The following is a 17,561-nucleotide window of genomic DNA, read 5'->3' as shown; positions in this document are numbered from 1 at the left end:
TTTGTTTGTTTGTTTGTTTGTTTATTTTATTCAAAACACAATACCTGTAATACACAATGAAGGTTATAGGGGATACACTCGAGATAAAATATATCAAAGAAAGAAGAGAAGAGAAAATATAGGAATAAAATATATCAATGAGAGAATAGAAGAAACGATATAGGGATAGAGGAAAAGATATGTATTTATTTATTTGATTTGATTTGATTTGATTTGTATGCTGCCCCTCTCCGTAGAGGGTGGGGGCAGTGCGAATCTCTGATGCAAGCTGATTCCATAGGGCCGGGGCACCTGCAGAGAAGGCTCTTCCCCTAGGCCCTGCCAGCCGACATTGTCTGGTTGACGGGACCCTGAGAAGACCAACTTTGTGGAACCTCTCCAGACGCTGGGATTAGTGCAGCAGAAGGTGGTCTCGGAGATATGATCTGCTAGCAGCAGATAACCTGTAATGCTTCTGATATTATTGGACTTGATTTTCTGCCGTGCCGGATCATTGTAATGATGGCTAGGTTGGTAGAATTTGGCATCTGACATTATCATCTGTACCTCTATGTGATTTAATTCAATTTAATTTAATTTATTCGACTTCTATGCAGCTCAATCTCGTAGGACTCAGGGTGGCTTACAACAATAAAAACTAATACAGTAGTACAATAATAAAAAGAAGTCGAACAACGATAGTAAATAAAACACCAAAACCCTAACCACCCATTAAAACACCCCAATCAATCTAACAACATACATAGCAAACAAACATAATTTGGGCACGTCTGTTGTTAACATCAGGGCCCCCAGGCTTGTCGACAAAGCCAGTAGAGTGGGAGCAGTCCGAACATCGGGCAGGGGGGAGTTGGTTCCATAGAGCCGGGGGTGGCAACAGAAAAGGCCCTCCCCGCGGTCCCGCCAACCTAGAAACCTAGAAAATTGGCGGCAGAAAAAGACCTCATGATCCATCTAGTCTGCCCTTATACTATTTCCTTTATTTTATCTTAGGATGGATATATGTTTCTCCCAGGCATGTTTACATTCTGTTTGTTTGTTTATTTGTTTATTTATTTATTTATTTATTTATTTTTATGCTGCCCTTCTCCTTAGACTCAGGGCGGCTTACAACATGTTAGCAATAGCACTTTTTAGCAGAGCCAGCATATTGCCCCCACAATCCGGGTCCTCATTTTACCCACCTCGGAAGGATGGAAGGCTGAGTCAACCTTGAGCTGGTGATGAGATCTGAACCGCAGATCTACAGTCAGCTTCAGTGGCCTGCAGTACAGCACTCTATCTGTTGCGTCACCCCGGCTCTGTGGATTTACCAACCACGTCTGCTGGAAGTTTGTTCCAAGCATCTACTACTCTTTCAGTAAAATAATATTTTCTCCTATATTGTTTAGTTTAGTCGACGGGCTCTGGAGGAGGCCTATTCTGTGCAATCTAATAGGCTTCTAATAGGAGCATCTAATAGGATGCTACTCTTGAATAGGGTTGCAGCCTAATCCAGTTTATAAAAATATAACAACCTCAATTCCCCTCTATAACGTGGATGATATACTTTTTACTCAAAAGATTTCGGTAGCGATAGAAAATACAGTACATAATGCAGGCAAAATGTTTCTTAACCCTTAAAAATATCCAAATGCTAAATATGAGTGCCATATGTAAAAATGACTAGATAGGTGGCAGTTGAAAAATGATGATAACAATAGGTATCTCAATTGATTTAACAATAGATGCTAATTTTTGCAATTCACAAATCAAGCAGCATGTGCTACATGCAATAAAAGTTGCATTTTCTCTAAAATGTTGTGAAGGGACAGTTTTTGATTTAATAAGGTTATCTGAAAGTATAAGTGATTTATAACATTCCTGTTTCAGGTAGCTAATTACATGTTCACTTCGCATAGTACAGTGTTTCCCAACCTTGGCAACTTGAAGATATTTGGACTTCAACTCCCAGAATTCCCCAGCCAGCGAATGCTGGCTGGGGACTTCTGGGAGTTGAAGTCCAGATATCTTCAAGTTCCAAGTTTGGGAAACACTGGCATAGTAGAACACACAGGAGAAATGGATCAGCTAAACATTGATAATATATAGGTCAGCATGATGCAGATACGATCGTTAGTCTTACATAGTAATCCCGCGCACACTTCTTTAAAGTAAGCAATATTAAACACAGCAGGATTTAATTCTGAGTCCATTCAAATGGTTTTAGATTGTTTTTAGAGCTTTTAATATTATTTATTTGTTTTACTCTTTGTTGTGAGCCGCCTACATTCCCTTGGATTAATCAATTAAACAAACAAGGAAGCAAATAAATAAATGAATTTGCATGTTTTGCGCTATTAAACTTGGAGGTCTGAGTTCAAATCACGTCTCAAACATTTTAATTAACTTGCTAAATGTGGGCCATTTGTTTCCGTTCCCTCGAAAATAAAACACTACATGTACGGTCTTGAGTGTGGTTTGTTCCCAAGGCAAAACGTATATGCCGTTTAAATTGTATTAATACAATTTAAATAGCAACCTTCTGTATCCTTCTGGCAGCCTCCTGTATCAGCTGTGCAAAATTTTCAGGGGCAACTTCATAGAAGACAATAGCATAAATAAGTATAATTGGCAACAGCAGAGCATCTACAGGGATGGACAAAAAAATGGAAACACCTTAAAAATCATCAAAATATCTTTTAATATGGTGTTGGTCCACCTTTTGCGGCAAATACAGCCTCAATTCTCCGAGGTATTGATTCGTACAAATTGTGAATTGTTTCCAAAATAATTTTAGCCCATTCTTCAGTTAAAGCACCCTCCAGTTCTTTTAGAGACAATGGTGGTGGAAATCGACTTCTTACTTGAATCTCTAAAATCAACCATAAATGCTCAATAATGTTGAGGTCTGGTGATTGTGGTGGCCAGATGAGATGCTGAACTTCATTAGAATGTTCCTCGTGCCATTCTTTAACAATTCTTGCTCTAGGGATTGGTGCATTATCATCCTGAAAGATGGCATCCCCCTCTGGAAACAGTTATTGAACCGTAGGATGAATTTGGTCGGCCAAAAGTCCTAAATAGTGATGGCTGTAAATAGAGTCCGACGGTCTCTCTCAGACAACTTCGACTTTCAACCAGACCTGTGCTTGGCTGAGGACGTTTTCCCTTCTCTTTCAAAAGCAGTCATTACTTTTGAGAAGACATTACCTCTTGAAATGCCAAACATTCAGGCACTTTCTATTACACTAGCGCCTGCCATTCGAGCACCAACAAAGTCTGAGAGGTCTGCCATTTTTAGAAGGTAATAACCAATTTCCTTAAATTTCTGTAAAAAAAAAAGGTAGTTTAAAAAAACATATCAAATAACAGAATTTTTTTTTAAAAAAACCATTAAAATATGCCAAGTTTTGATTGATTTGAACATGTTCAAACGTTATGATGCCAAAAGATCACGTGTTTCCATTTTTTTGTCCACCCCCTGTACAACAGGTACAACTATTTAAAAGTCGCGCAGTTTGGGCACTTGACGTCTAAAAGGTTCGCCATCACTGAGATAGACTGTTATTCTGGTTCTCTAGTATAAAACTTCAGGCATGAGATTTGGATTTGCATCATTAAATGTTGTGGAATTCGAGCTATGTTTTCTATATAGAATCCTGCCTACGTGTGAGTTTTCTTTAGAGCCCAGGGAGAAGAATATGGTATTCATTCGGTGCTTTCTTAAAAAAAATATTTTATTCACAGGCAGTATCATTCCACAACTATGGAGAATGAATCAAGCACAACAACGTCTTCTACAGGCACAACAACCATCGCTACTACATCCTCCCCCTCCCGTACACAATCACCCCAGATATCTGTCTACAGTGGCTCAGATCGACATGCTGTGCAGGTATTTAACCGAGGAAACAACTGTCAATTGAAAATCATTGCTAAAAAGATTCTGATTAAATGCAGCTTCTGTGATTTCAATAAGAACTCTTGATCAGGCTTTTCCCTGCTTGGTTTTTTCCCCCTTTGCAACCTGTGTAGAGTTCTGCAGAGATTAAATGCTTGCAAACTATTTTGTGCAGGAAATGTGCAGTTTTAAGAATATTGGTGTTCTGATCCATAGCGATCCGGGAACTATTAAGTTCATTTACTTAAAAGCATAGACAAAATTAAGTTCCTTGCTATTCTTTGTTGGCATCACCATCATTTCTGGATTTAGCAGGAGGGGCAACTATAGGGAGAAGTGGGGTAATTTAAAAAAAGAAACTGACTGTGAATACACTTGCAAAATAGGGCAGGGTCGGCAACCTTAAACACTCAAAGAGGCATTTGGGCCCATCTTTCACAGAAAGGAAACACTGCGAGCCACAAAAATCTAACATTTAAAATGAAGGTAGCACTGCATATATATATATATATATATATACCCCCTCCCTGGTACACAGCTGAAGGGATCAGGTCTGGTGGCTCAGCTGTTAATTCTCTGCCTTACAAGGCAGAAGCTGCCGGATCAAATCCCAGTACGGGTGTGGCTAGCTGATGAGGCCAGAACAAGGCCGAAATGGTGCCATCCTAGTCTCCCTTAATTTTAAAAATTTCAGCAAAAAACATGTAATTTATATATACAGTGGTACCTCGACATACGAGTTTAATTCGTGCCAGAGCTGAGCTCGTATGTCGATCAATTCGTATCTCGAACGAATGCATTTAGATTTGGCTTTTCGCACCGAGATAACTGGAAAAAGTGGAATTCTTGCGCCACCTAGTGGACGCTCGGCTCATATCCCGAATTTGAGCTCGGGTGTCAAACAGAAATTTTTCTCGCACCTCAGCTTGTAACTTGGAATACTTGCATGTGGAGCAGCTCGTATCTAGAGGTACTACTGTATATATATATTTACCTTTTTACTTTATGCTTTATGACACACTATAGTGTGTTTCATTTATGAAATCAATTAACTGCTACAGAGAAAACTTTTTTAAAAAAATTTCTGCATGCAATAAAAACTGGAAAAAAAGATGGGACGAAAACCTCAATAGATCGTGTGCCAGTGGGTATTGCACATTGGCAGTTGTGTTGTGTATTTTGAGCGACAGGGAGCTGCAGCAGAGGGATGAAAGAACCACGTGTGACTCCAAAGCCACGAGTTGTAGTCCCCTGTATTCGATGGTTGTGGCCATTGTCTTGACTTTTTCGACTCCATGTATATGCCTCTGTTTACAAGGAAAATAAAGAATAATTACCGTAGCCTAGCTTTTAAAAACCTAATTCTACCTGTACTCTTTCATCCTTTTCAATCACATTCTTTCTTTCTCTTTTTTGCAATATCCCACCTCTATCTCTGTACTTCTTGGTTCTTTCCAGGCTCCTTCTAAACCCCGATTTATCTTTGATCCTAATTTTGCTACTGGTGGCTTATTCGGTTCATATATAATCAAAAGATTTTGAAAGTTACTTAACACGGTTCATTTCTATTTGGCAAGTAAATGCTTGATCCTTACAAAACGGTGGTATTGTGTGCAAGGTTAGTAAAACAGCCTTTTGCAACCCGATACCTTCCAGGTGGGTTATATCTGGAATTCTTAGCCAAGATAGCCTGAGGCCGAGAATTCTTGGAATGGCAACTCCCATGACTTAGTCATCAGGACTGGGGAGGGGTGGGGGGAACCATTTAAAATATGCAGTTTCAATTATTTGTGAGAAGCCATGTTTATGAAAGTTCAGCTGGGGGCACTGGCGTCAAAAATTTGGCCTTTCTTGAGCAGTGGAGCTAATATTTTGTCAGCTTGGCTTTGTGGCATGGTGACTACACACCACTTGTCTTGGACTGATGTCTTGTCAGGCTGAGCCCAAACACAATATTGGACAATTCAAAATGAGTTCAATTCTTTCATTGCTTAGACATGCTGTACCAGACAGAATTTTGCCAGACTAAATTCTTACCGCTCTCAGCCTAACAGATACATTCTGAGAGATTCTAGAGGGTGGCTATTCTAATTCTCTTCCTCTGTTTTCTATCTAGACCAGTGATGGCGAACCTATGGCACGGGTGCCACAGGTGGCACACGGAGCCATATCTGCTGGCATGCAAGCTGTTGCCCTAGCTCAGCTTCAACATTCATGTGATATGCTGGTCAGCTGATTTTTGGCTCCTACAGAGGCTCTGGGAGGGCATTTTTGGCTTCCAGAGGGCATTTTTACCCTCCCCCAGTTCCAGGGAACCTTTGGCGCCTGGGGAGGGTGAAAAACGAGCCTAGTGGACCCACCAGTTGGGAAACAGGCCATTTCTGGCCTGCAGAGGGCCTCCGGAGGGTAGGGGAAGCTGTTTTTGCCTTCTCCAGGCATTGAATTATCGGTGTGGGCACTCACGCATGTGTGATAGCGTGCACACACACTCTTTCTGCACCGGAGGGTAAAAAGGTTCGCCATCACTGATATAGACTGCCTTCCCTTTCTGCAATGTGCTTCCTGTCACGCTGAGTATTGACAGCCCCAGAGACATTCTAAGTTATTCAGAACTATGCAGTAATTAAATAGTTAACAGTGTGTGTGTTTTATTAGCTCCACCCATTATGATGTAAAATCCTCCCACACCATTCATGCATCATTTCCTTCTTGTTGAAATCCTCCATATTGTCTTTTATATTCTCTTTTAGTTTCAATGATGTAGCACGCATCTCAGATGCCTCCTAAGGCATTCAATTATATTTTCTTGGTTTTGTAATAAAAGTAACTCATTCTCTTCTTTAATCCATCGACTCTCAGAAATGATTTATAATGGCCCACGCGGGCTGTAATTTATCTCTATTTCTGTCATGGTAGCAGAGGATGGTATCGATCCATCGACTTTGCATAAATGATAGGAAACAGCATGCACTTCTTTGATGTCAGTCTTATGGAATCCTGTGAAAAGTTCTTTCTGGTAGGCGATGTGAACAGCTGCTCCGCTGTCTAATGTCTATAAATGTCGAATGTTGTACTGTGGACTCTTTTCGGGAACATTGTTCAGGAGGAAAGAATCGACATAAGGACGTAGCTCACCTTTCGAACCTCGTTGAGATGATCTGTAGTTGCTGGAGCCTTGGCTTCATTTTTAAATGTCTCTATTTCTGTCACTTCCTGCTTCCTGTTAGAAATTGCCATTTCACTATCATTCATCACCCCAACTCCCCCATCCACAGACACCACCTCTCACATGTCTTCCATATATTCTGATGCTGGACATGGAAGCCTGTGATCATAGAGCTAGCAGTGAACTTAGTGGTCAGATGAATTAGGTGGGTTGCTCAGGGGAAGTAAAATGTTCCTGGTTACAAAGGCAGCGATGCAGTTCCTTTTGACGTGCAGGCTATGCTCATGCTTAAGTGGCTGTTATGATAGGACTGATCTTTCTCCATCTCTTGTTCTTGACCTGGTTACCGCTATTCAAAACCCCACAGGTCATTCAGCAGGCCTTGCATCGTCCCCCCAGCTCAGCTGCACAGTACCTTCAGCAGATGTATGCGGCTCAGCAGCAGCACCTAATGTTACAAACTGCAGCTTTACAACAGCAACATTTGAGCAGTACTCCATTCCAGAGTTTGGCCAATGTTCCACAGGTAAGACTGGGATACATTAGAAAATATCAGGAAGTTGACCTTAATTCTTCCAATAATAGTAATGATGATGATGAGGAGGAGGAGGAGGATGATACAGTGTTCCCTCGATTTTCATGGGTTCGAACTTCGCGAAAAGTCTATACCACGGTTTTTCAAAAATATTAATTAAAAAATACTTCGCGGGGTTTTCCCCTATACCACGGTTTTTCCCGCCTGATGACGTCATGTGTCATTGCCAAACTTTCGTCTGACTTTAATAAATACTTTTTAAAAATAAACTATAATAAATAAACATGGTGAGTAATAATCTAAATGGTTGCTAAGGGAATGGGAAATTGCAATTTAGGGGTTTAAAGTGTTAAGGGAAGGCTTATGATACTGTTCATAGCCAAAAATAGTGTACTTACTTCCGCATCTCTACTTTGCGGAAATTCGACTTTCGCGGGCGGTCTCGGAACGCATCCCCCGCGAAAATCGAGGGAACACTGTAATAATGATGATGATGATGATGATGATGATAATAATAATAATAATAATAATAATAATAATAAACAGCAGCAACAACAAAATATATAATATCATGTTTTCTCCAAAATAAGACACAATCTTATTTTCTTTTGACCCCCCAAAATATCGCCTCGGCCTTATGATCAGGTGTCTTATTTTGGGGGTGCAGGAGGCCCCCAATAAACCTTGGCCTGCGGCAGGTGGACTGGTGCCAGAGCACCAATCAGTTGCACACATAATTCGCCGCTACATCACACAGCCCTAGGTGCTTGGGAAGCGCACGACTGGTGATGAAATACGAAATTTATTTATTTATTAAATTTGTATGCCGCCCCTCTCTGTAGACTCGGGGCAGCTCACAACAGTAATAGAAAAACAATGTACAATACAAATCTAATAATTAAAACTAAAAAGCCATAATTTAAAAAACATGCACACAACATACCATACATAAACAATATAGGCCTGGGGAAGTTATCTCAGTTCACCCATGCCTGACGACAGAGGTGGGTTTTAAGGAGTTTACGAAAAGCAAGGAGGGTGGGGGCAGTTCTAATCTCAGGGGGATCTGGTTCCAGAGGGTCGGGGCTGCCACAGAGAAGGCTCTTCCCCTGGGACCCGCCAAACGACATTGTTTAGTCGACAGGACCCGGAGAAGGCCAACTCTGTGGGACCTAATCGGTCGCTGGGATTCGTGCGGCAGAAGGCGGCACGAATCCAGCATGGTGATCTCATTTCCTCTTTTGTGATGATGATGATGATAAAAAATATCATTGACCATCAGTTCCAGTTAATGATATTTGTGATACATTTTGAAATGTCCAGTTGTTGTTTAAATAATAATATATTACAATGCTTTGGTTTTAAGGCAAAGTTTTCCAGCCTTCCTCCCACTCCATAAATATTTGTCTATAGCCCTCAAAGCAGAATGTGGTACCTAAAGCAGTGGAACTTTAATAGCCAATAGCTTCAACCAGCATATGAAATAGTGAGGTACGCTGGTAGCTGTACTTTAGCAATAATGAGCGGGATGGCGTAGCAGGTAGAGTGCTGTACTGCAGGCCACTGAAGCTGACTGTAGATCTGAAGGTCAGCGGTTCAAATCTCATCACCGGCTCAAGGTTGACTCAGCCTTCCATCCTTCCGAGGTGGGTAAAATGAGGACCCGGATTGTGGGGGCAATAGGCTGGCTCTGTTAAAAAGTGCTGTTGTTAACATGTTGTAAGCCGCCCTGAGTCTAAGGAGAAGGGCGGCATAAAAATCAAACAAACAAACAAACAAATAAATAAATATTAAAAGGTCCCAATTTTCCTATCTCTGTTACAAATGGCCAAGAAAAGGAAGATGTGATTTTTAAAAAAAAGTAATATTTCAACCCAGCAATTTAATGGTCTGCTGATATAATAATAATGAAATAACTCATTATCAAGTAACAGAAGCCTGAGACTGGAGACTGAACCAACTTGATTGTCATTTTGAAACAATGTAACAATTCAAAATCACTAATTGTGAATATCTGATTATTTTAATCCCTTGTGTTATTGATACAGTGAATTTCATTTCTCTGTTGTCCCATCAGAGAATATACTCTGATAACATTTTTATTCAGTATCTTTCTATGATAATTGCATGTGCAAAGATATTTAAGCTTCCAACAGTATTAAACAACAGAGTGAAAGTGGCATATCAAAATAAAATAAAAAGTTTGGAAAATATAATCCCATTTTCCCATTTCTACCACCCAGAAATTTACTGCTTCATTTCTACTCTTAAGCTCCAAGCAAGGGAAGGGGGCAAGGGGGAAAGAGAGGATTCATAAATTGTTCTCACTACTATATTTTATAATAATCTGAATCTTCCTTTCCCTCTAATTTTTTGGATAACCTGTCCATTTCCGCACAGTCCAATATTTTTTTAATTACTATATTTTCTTCCGGTGCTTTTTCTATTTTCCATTGTTGGGCATATGCTATCCTGGCAGCTGTTAATATGTGTATAACTAAGTATCTTACCTCTTTTTCCATTTTTTAAAATTAAAAATACCCAATAAATATAATTCTGGTTTTTTCCCGAATTCATCTTTTATTATCTCTTTTAGCCAGTCTGTTATTTTATTCCAGAAATTTTTTGCTTGTACACATGTCCACCATTGATGGTAGAACGTGCCTCTTTCTTTTTTGCACTTCCAGCATAATGGGGAGGTTTTGGGGAACATTTTTGAGAGTCTTTCCGGTGATAGGTGCCACCTGTAAAACATTTTTAATAGGTTTTGCTTGAATGCAGTCGATTTTGTCATCTGCCAATTATTAGTCCTTAATTTTTCCCATTTTTCTAGTTCAATTGTGTAGCCAAAATTCATTCCCCAGCTTATCATATTTTCTTTTACAATTTCCACTTCTGTCACATAACGAATCAAGAATTTATATATTTTACCAATTAGTTTTTCATTATCTTTTAAGAGTATCCTGTCCAAGTCACCCCTCCCCAAAATTGTTCTCACTACTGCGGCAACATCACTTGGTTGGCTGAAGGAAATCACTATGGAATTCATTATTGTTATTATTATTATCATTTATTAGATTTGTATGCCGCCCCTCTCCGAAGACTCGAAGCGGCTTCATGGCGTGTTAGTTCATGATAACATATGAAAGAGATATAGTAAGCCAACTAAAGAAAATGGAGGCCACAAATAACAGTGATTGTGAGAATTGTGGCTTTGGGGCTGCCGTTGAGTTTAATGCGGGTACGCTCTTGTTAGTCAAGCATTTTTTTCTTGCAATGCAGATGACTCATTTGATAGATATGCTTGCTGTTTAGGCAAATCTTTCAGGTGGGAGGCAGTGTGCTTCTCCTAATGGCAGTGTCAGTCAGCAGTCCAGCATGTCAGAAACCTCGGTAAGTGCCTAGCAAAAGTATTCCTCTTAATCTATACGGTTCTGTGTTTATTCTTTACATTCACATTGTTTATGCTTATGTTTATGCAACAACTGGAATTCTTGACCTATTAAAGCAAGGGTGTCAAACTCAAGGATTTAGGGGTAGTGGTTTCTGACAGTCTCAAAATGGGTGAGCAGTGTGGCCGGGCAGTAGGAAAAGCAAGTAGGATGCTTGGCTGCATAGCTAGAGTTGTAACAAGCAGGAAGAGGGAGATTGTGATCCCCTTATATAGAGCGCTGGTGAGACCACATTTGGAGTACTGTGTTCAGTTCTGGAGACCTCACCTACAAAAAGATATTGACAAAATTGAACAGGTCCAAAGACGGGCTACAAGAATGGTGGAAGGTCTTAAGCATAAAACATATCAGGAAAGACTTAATGAACTCAATCTGTATAGTCTGGAGGATAGAAGGGAAAGGGGAGACATGATCGAAACATTTAAATATGTTAAAGGGTTAAATAAGGTCCAGGAGGGAAGTGTTTTTAATAGGAAAGTGAACACAAGAACAAGGGGGCACAATCTGAGGTTAGTTGGGGGAAAGATCAAAAGCAACGTGAGAAAATATTATTTTACTGAAAGAGTAGTAGATCCTTGGAACAAACTTCCAGCAGACGTGGTTGGGAAATCCACAGTAACTGAATTTAAACATGCCTGGGATAAACATATATCCATTGTAAGATAAAATACAGGAAATAGTATAATGGTAGAATAGATGGACCATGAGGTCTTTTTCTGCCATCAGTCTTCTATGTTTATGTTTCTAAGGCTCCGGGGGCTGGATGTGGCCCGCGGAATTCTTAGATCTGGCAAAGAAACAGCAAAGCACCGGCCGCAGTTCCTCTGCAAATGCAAACAGAGCTTGGGAGGGCTGCATGTGGCCCTTCCGAGCTCTGTTTTCACTGGCAGTGGATTGCAGGAGGCCATCACAGCCGAAAATGGACCTCGAGAGCCCATTTTCACTGGCAGAGTGCTCTAGTGATGTCAAATTGGCCACGTTCTTCATGGCCACGCCCACCCCAGCCTCCCAAGGTCAAACACCGCCCTGATGTGGCCCTCAATGAAATCGAGTTTGGCACCCCTGTATTAAAGTCTCAGTGCCTTTATTCTGTAAATAGTAATGCAGATGTTTGCTTTGGAAAAATGGTCCAGTTGAGTTAACTCTGAATGCAAGAATAAAATAGGCTCACGCCTTTTGAGAAGATATATATTGGATTTGCTAGATTTTTTTGGAGAAAGAATTTTCAAGAGTAATGGGAACTTTGAGAAAAGAATCCACTGAGAGCGCTGACTTCAAATACTGAGAACCTGCTGACTTTACATTAGCTTATTTAGGCAACTTTTTCAGTGTTGAAAACTATATGACATTTACAGTTTACCAAAAGTTGCTGGACTTTTATTGCAAGCAGCGTCAAGTTTAAGAACTGAGCAGCAATTCCAGCTTCAGATTTAATAGCTGGCTTAAAAAATGGGCAAAGCTTACATAAAAAACATAGCTGTTTAATTCCCGTGTTTTAAGGTTGGAAATTTCTCTTATTATTTGTTAGCAACTGTTAGCATGTGAATAGACTGTGTCTATTAAGGGGAAAGTATTCAGGCTAAAATACAGGTTTTAAAAGCTGAGACTTACCATATCTGTTAGTATGTCTCAGTACAAAACCTTCAACACACATTAAGCAGAGTGGTTGTGGTGTAGGTAATGTGGGTTAGCCAGACAATGACTCAGACTTAGTATCAATGTATATACAACAATATTATTATTTACAAATATACAGAATCAACAATATAACACACTAATAGTTTACAAACCATGCACACAGCAAGAATACAGTTCTCGGCAAATATATCTCTAACAAAGTAACTCCCCCCCCAAAGGGAATGGTGATGGCGCCCTCTTATGGCCAATCAGTAATATTTCCTTAAAGATATAGTCTTTATACTTTGCAAACTAACATTGCAATTTACTGTATGGCAACACCCAAGTAGGTTACGTACAGTGTACTAACAATATCCAAACTCTTTCCTACGGAGCATAATTTCAAAACAAAAAAATATTATTTCACAGCATAATGTGAATGTTATTTAGGCATCTATTGTTGTGTTTTCGGTAGAATTGGACAATTGAATAGAATTGTTGAATGCGGCTGCCTTTAGATGAGTGGGCTAAAGATAGTTAATGACCATTTATTTTTCTTCCCTAGATTAATCTTTCTGCTTCTCCTACACCTGCACAGCTAATAAGCCGTTCACAGACCTCCAACAGTAGTAGTAGCAGCCTTACGCAGCAGACCATGTTGCTAGGGAGCACTTCTCCTAATCTGACGGCCAGTCAGGCTCAGATGTATCTCCGAGCTCAGATGGTAAGTCTTGCCGATTTAACGTTGCCATTTTGGGGCGTTTTTGTCTCGTCAAGTCTCTATGTGTGGTTTTTGGCTGCATGTTGTAAGTGCACTTAATTTAATTTAATTTAATTGATTTAATTTATTTTATTAGATTTGTATGCCATCCCTCTCCGAAGACTCGGGGCAGCTCACAAAAACAAGAAATACAGTAAACAATAATACAAATCCAATTAATAAAAGTAGAATTAAAACCCCTTAATATTAAAAACAATCAATGCAACACAGTCATACCATTCTCAAGTGCTATAGTCAGAAGAGAGGGGCGTAGGTGAGTCTTTAACATCTTGCAGAAGACGGGGAGGGTGGGGGCAATTCAAATCTCCGGGTGGAGTTGCACTTGCATTCTATATGAAGCTATCCTTGAAGGGAACTCAGAGACTACACTACGGTAATGTGCGGCCAGATAGACAGTTTTTGGGGCTCCAAAAATGGCCCATGTAACACTACTGCTCCACGAAATGCATTGGTTGCCAGTTTTCTCCCAGATTTATTTATTTATTTATTTATTTTATTTTATTTTATTTATTTATTTTATTCATTCATTCATTCATTCATTCATTCATTTATTTATTTATTTATTTTATGCTGCCCTTCTCCTTAGACTCAGGGCGGCTTACACCATGACAGCAATAGCACTTTTTAACAGAGACAGCATATTTCCACCTCGGAAGAATGGAAGGCTGAGTCAACCTTGAGCCGGTGATGAGATTTGAACCGCTGACCTGCAGATCCAGCAGTCAGCTTTAGTGGCCTGCAGTACCGCACTCTACCTGCTGCGCCACCTCGGTTCAAGGTGTTGATAATCATCTTTTTTTTTTAAGGATCAACCAATGGAAGATCAAGGTTTATTTTTCTTTTTTTAATTTTTTTATTAGAAAAATAATTTTATATGCAAATATGAATTACACACAAAAATATACACACAGCTTTAAAAACAAGAGAGATGGCCTTGCTCTCTCTTTCCTTAAATGTTTTAGCTTAAACGTTTCTAGATTGTTTGCAGATTTTCATATCGATATCATGTGCTTATACAGTTGGACTCTATTTCTTCTAATAGTAACAATAGTAAGTTAAATTAGTGATAAGAACTTAATTATTAGTAACAGATAAAAATCATTCTAGATCAAATAAATGTATCTTACTTAACCTTAAAGCATCTAACATGTAACTTAACCTTACCTATCTGTATTCTAGCATATCTAAAAAGGTTTCTCTTCTTATTTTTCTACCAGCATATAAAAACATATTGCACATCAAACAACCAAAAATAAAAATACTCTAAGGACTAACATATGTCGTTTATACAGAATAAACTTTCTGGAACTTGATCTTTTCAGTAGTTCTAGTTATCCTAATGGACATGAGTAATTCAGAATTAAATGTTTTAACTAAGGCTATGTTTGATTTTTAAATACTGTAGAGTTTAATATGAATATCCGAACTGAGCTACGGTAACAGCTCGTGTGCCAGCAGATAGGTAGCTCCACGTGCCACCTTGGCACCCATGCCATAGGTTCGCCATCACTGACCTATATAGTTCTTTTTTTTTTTATGATTGCAAGTTGCCCAGAGTTATCTTGAGATAAGATGGACAGCCTATACATTTTATAAATAGAATAAGTAGACCTTTGACTCCAAATAGTGGCATCTCTAATTTCATAATCTCTTATATTTGACATGTTTGCGGAGGCGTTTTCTATTCATTCCTATTATTATAAGAATATTCCTATTCCTAATAGTAATGTCTTGGATAGCTATACAAGAAGCATTTGTGCCTCTTTTTGTAACTTTTAGATTGCCGTGTTCTAAGGTTCTAAGAAATAGGCATTCTCTTTGAACTCTGATTTTCTGATATAAACAGCAATTTATTACGGACTTCCCCTCCCCCCAGCATAATGAAACGATTTTCAATTTTTCTAAGTTTTAGTATGGCTTCCTTTATCCCTTACTACAGCTACTGTACTGTTTGCCCTTTTAAATTTTACATATTTGTTGCAATTAGCATAGTTTATTTCTAATTTGGCCGTAGCTAGGTTTTGAATTTCAACAAACAAATCTAGGCTAAGATGAAATGGTAGATACCTTTAATCAAATTGATATTTGGTTTGGTGGATGATTTAGCCTCAACTTAAATGAGGAAAGTAAATCACAACTTAATGAAAATAATTCAGGGACAGAACAGTTTCCATTCTTATTTGATAATAATATGGAAGTGATTTGATCTTGTCTTCTTTTGGGAGATTTCTTTGACTTCTCACCCTAGTTCTCAACTCTGATATAGTACCTACTTCTAAGATCAGCCAAGGTTGTCCAGGTGTTTACATCTATTTGACAGGTTCCTTTTGAGTAACTTTCAAATACAGTGATACCTCGTCTTACGAACCCCTCTTCATATGAACTTTTCAAGATACGAACCTGGGGTTTAAGATTTTTTTGCCTCTTCTTCCGAACTATTTTCACTTTACGAACTCGCCACCGCCGCTGGGATGCCCCACCTCCAGACCTTCACCTGCCAGCGAAGCGCTCATTTTTGCCCTGTTGGGATTCCCCTGAAGCTCCCCTCCATGGGAAACCCCACCTCCGGACCTCCGTGTTTTTGTGATGCTGCAGGGGAATCCCAGCATCACAAAAACGGGCGCTTCTCTGGCAACGGAAGTCCGGAGGTGGGGTTTCCCAGCAAGGGGAGCTTCAGCGAAATCGCAGCATCACAAAAACACGGAAGTCCTCGAAACCCCACCTCTGGACTTGACTTCGATGTTTTTGCGATGCTGCAATTTCACTGAGGCTCCCCTCGCTGGGAAACCCCACCTCTGGACTTCTGTTGCCAGCGAAGCGCCCGTTTTTGTAATGCTGGGATTCCCCTGCGGAATTGAAAAAACACGGAAGTCCGGAGGTGGGTTTCCCATGGAGGGGAGCCTCATGGGAATCCTAGCAGGGCAAAAATGGGTGCTTCAGCTGGCAAAAGGGGTGAAATTTGGGCTTGCACGCATTAATCGTTTTTCCATTGATTCCTATGGAAAACATTGTTTCGTCTTACGAACTTTTCACCTTACGAACCTCGTCCCAGAACCAATTAAGTTTGTAAGACAAGGTATCACTGTACCAATGAAAAACAGCCTGTAATTATGTTGTTTTGGGGGAAGCATCAGGCTGCAGACATTCTTCTTCGAGGAGATGAAATAGCAAAGTGACTCAAAAAGTGTGAAGTTTCACTTTTAAGGCATTAGAATAAATGTTTGAAGGTCTTGCGCTAAAGGAAAAGACACACCAATTTGTTTTCAGGCTACAGGTAGTCCTCAACTTATGACCACGGTGGAGTCCAAATTTTCCGTTGCTCAGTGAAGCATTTGTTAAGTAAACTTTGCCCTTTTTTTACCACCTGGCCTGCCACAGTCGTTAAATGAATCACGGCAGTTGTTGTTGTTAAGTGAATCTAGCTTCCCCATTGGCTTTGCTTGTCAGACCATGGCAAAAAGGTGATCACATGACGCCAGGACTCTGCAACCGTCATAAATATGAGTCAGTTGCCAAGCATCTGAATTTGGATCACGTGAGAGATGCCGCAATGGTCATAATTGTGAAAAATGATGGTACGTCATTTTTTTAAAAAGTGCCGTTGTAGCTTTGAACGGTCATTAAATGAACTGTTGTAAGCCGAGGACCGCCTATATCAGTGATGGCGAACCTTTTTTTTCCTTGGGTGCCGAAAGAGTGTGCACGCAAGCTATCGCACATGCATGAGTGCCCGCACCCATAATTCAATGCCTGCGGAGGCTGAAAACAGCTTCCCCTGGACCCCAGGGGCCCTCTGGAGGCTGAAAACAGATCAATTCCCAACTTCTGGTGGGCCCACTAGGCTCGTGTTTTGCCCTTCCCAGGCTCCAAAGATTTCGCTGGAACCGGAGGAGGGTAAAAACACCCTCCCCTATCTCCCGGAGGCGTTCTGGAAGCCAAAAACACCCTCCCAGAGCCTTTGTGCAGCCAAAAATCAGCTGGCTGGCATACACATGCACGTTGGAGCTGAGCTAGGGCAACAGCTCACGTGCCAGCAGATATGGCTGCGTGCCACCTGTGGCACCCGTGCCCTAGGTTCGCCATCACTGGCCTATATATACGTGTGTGTGTGTGTGTGTCTGTGTGTG

At 40.2% G+C, this 17,561-nt stretch overlaps 1 protein-coding gene across 9 annotated transcripts in view; it reads left to right on the top strand.

The window, feature by feature from the left end:
• The window catches only part of PHC3 (polyhomeotic homolog 3), a 70,098-nt gene that overhangs the window by 3,831 nt on the left and 48,706 nt on the right, over window positions 1-17,561 (top strand). For 4 of the 9 annotated variants that reach the window (XM_070753612.1, XM_070753609.1, XM_070753610.1 and 1 more), the window contains exons 2-5: window positions 3,730-3,877; window positions 7,417-7,575; window positions 10,900-10,977; window positions 13,219-13,377. In XM_070753612.1, coding sequence (XP_070609713.1) covers window positions 3,749-3,877; window positions 7,417-7,575; window positions 10,900-10,977; window positions 13,219-13,377 — 525 coding nt within the window. In that variant the 5' untranslated portion in view covers window positions 3,730-3,748. The remainder of the gene's footprint in view (window positions 1-3,729; window positions 3,878-7,416; window positions 7,576-10,899; window positions 10,978-13,218; window positions 13,378-17,561) is intronic. The other 5 variants (XR_011559243.1, XM_070753614.1, XM_070753611.1 and 2 more) reach the window with 2 other exon arrangements.

The sequence above is a fragment of the Erythrolamprus reginae genome, chromosome 5 (genome assembly GCF_031021105.1).
Source record: "Erythrolamprus reginae isolate rEryReg1 chromosome 5, rEryReg1.hap1, whole genome shotgun sequence".
NCBI classification, from domain to species: Eukaryota; Metazoa; Chordata; class Lepidosauria; order Squamata; family Dipsadidae; genus Erythrolamprus; species Erythrolamprus reginae.
This window is presented reverse-complemented; position numbering and strand designations above follow the sequence as displayed.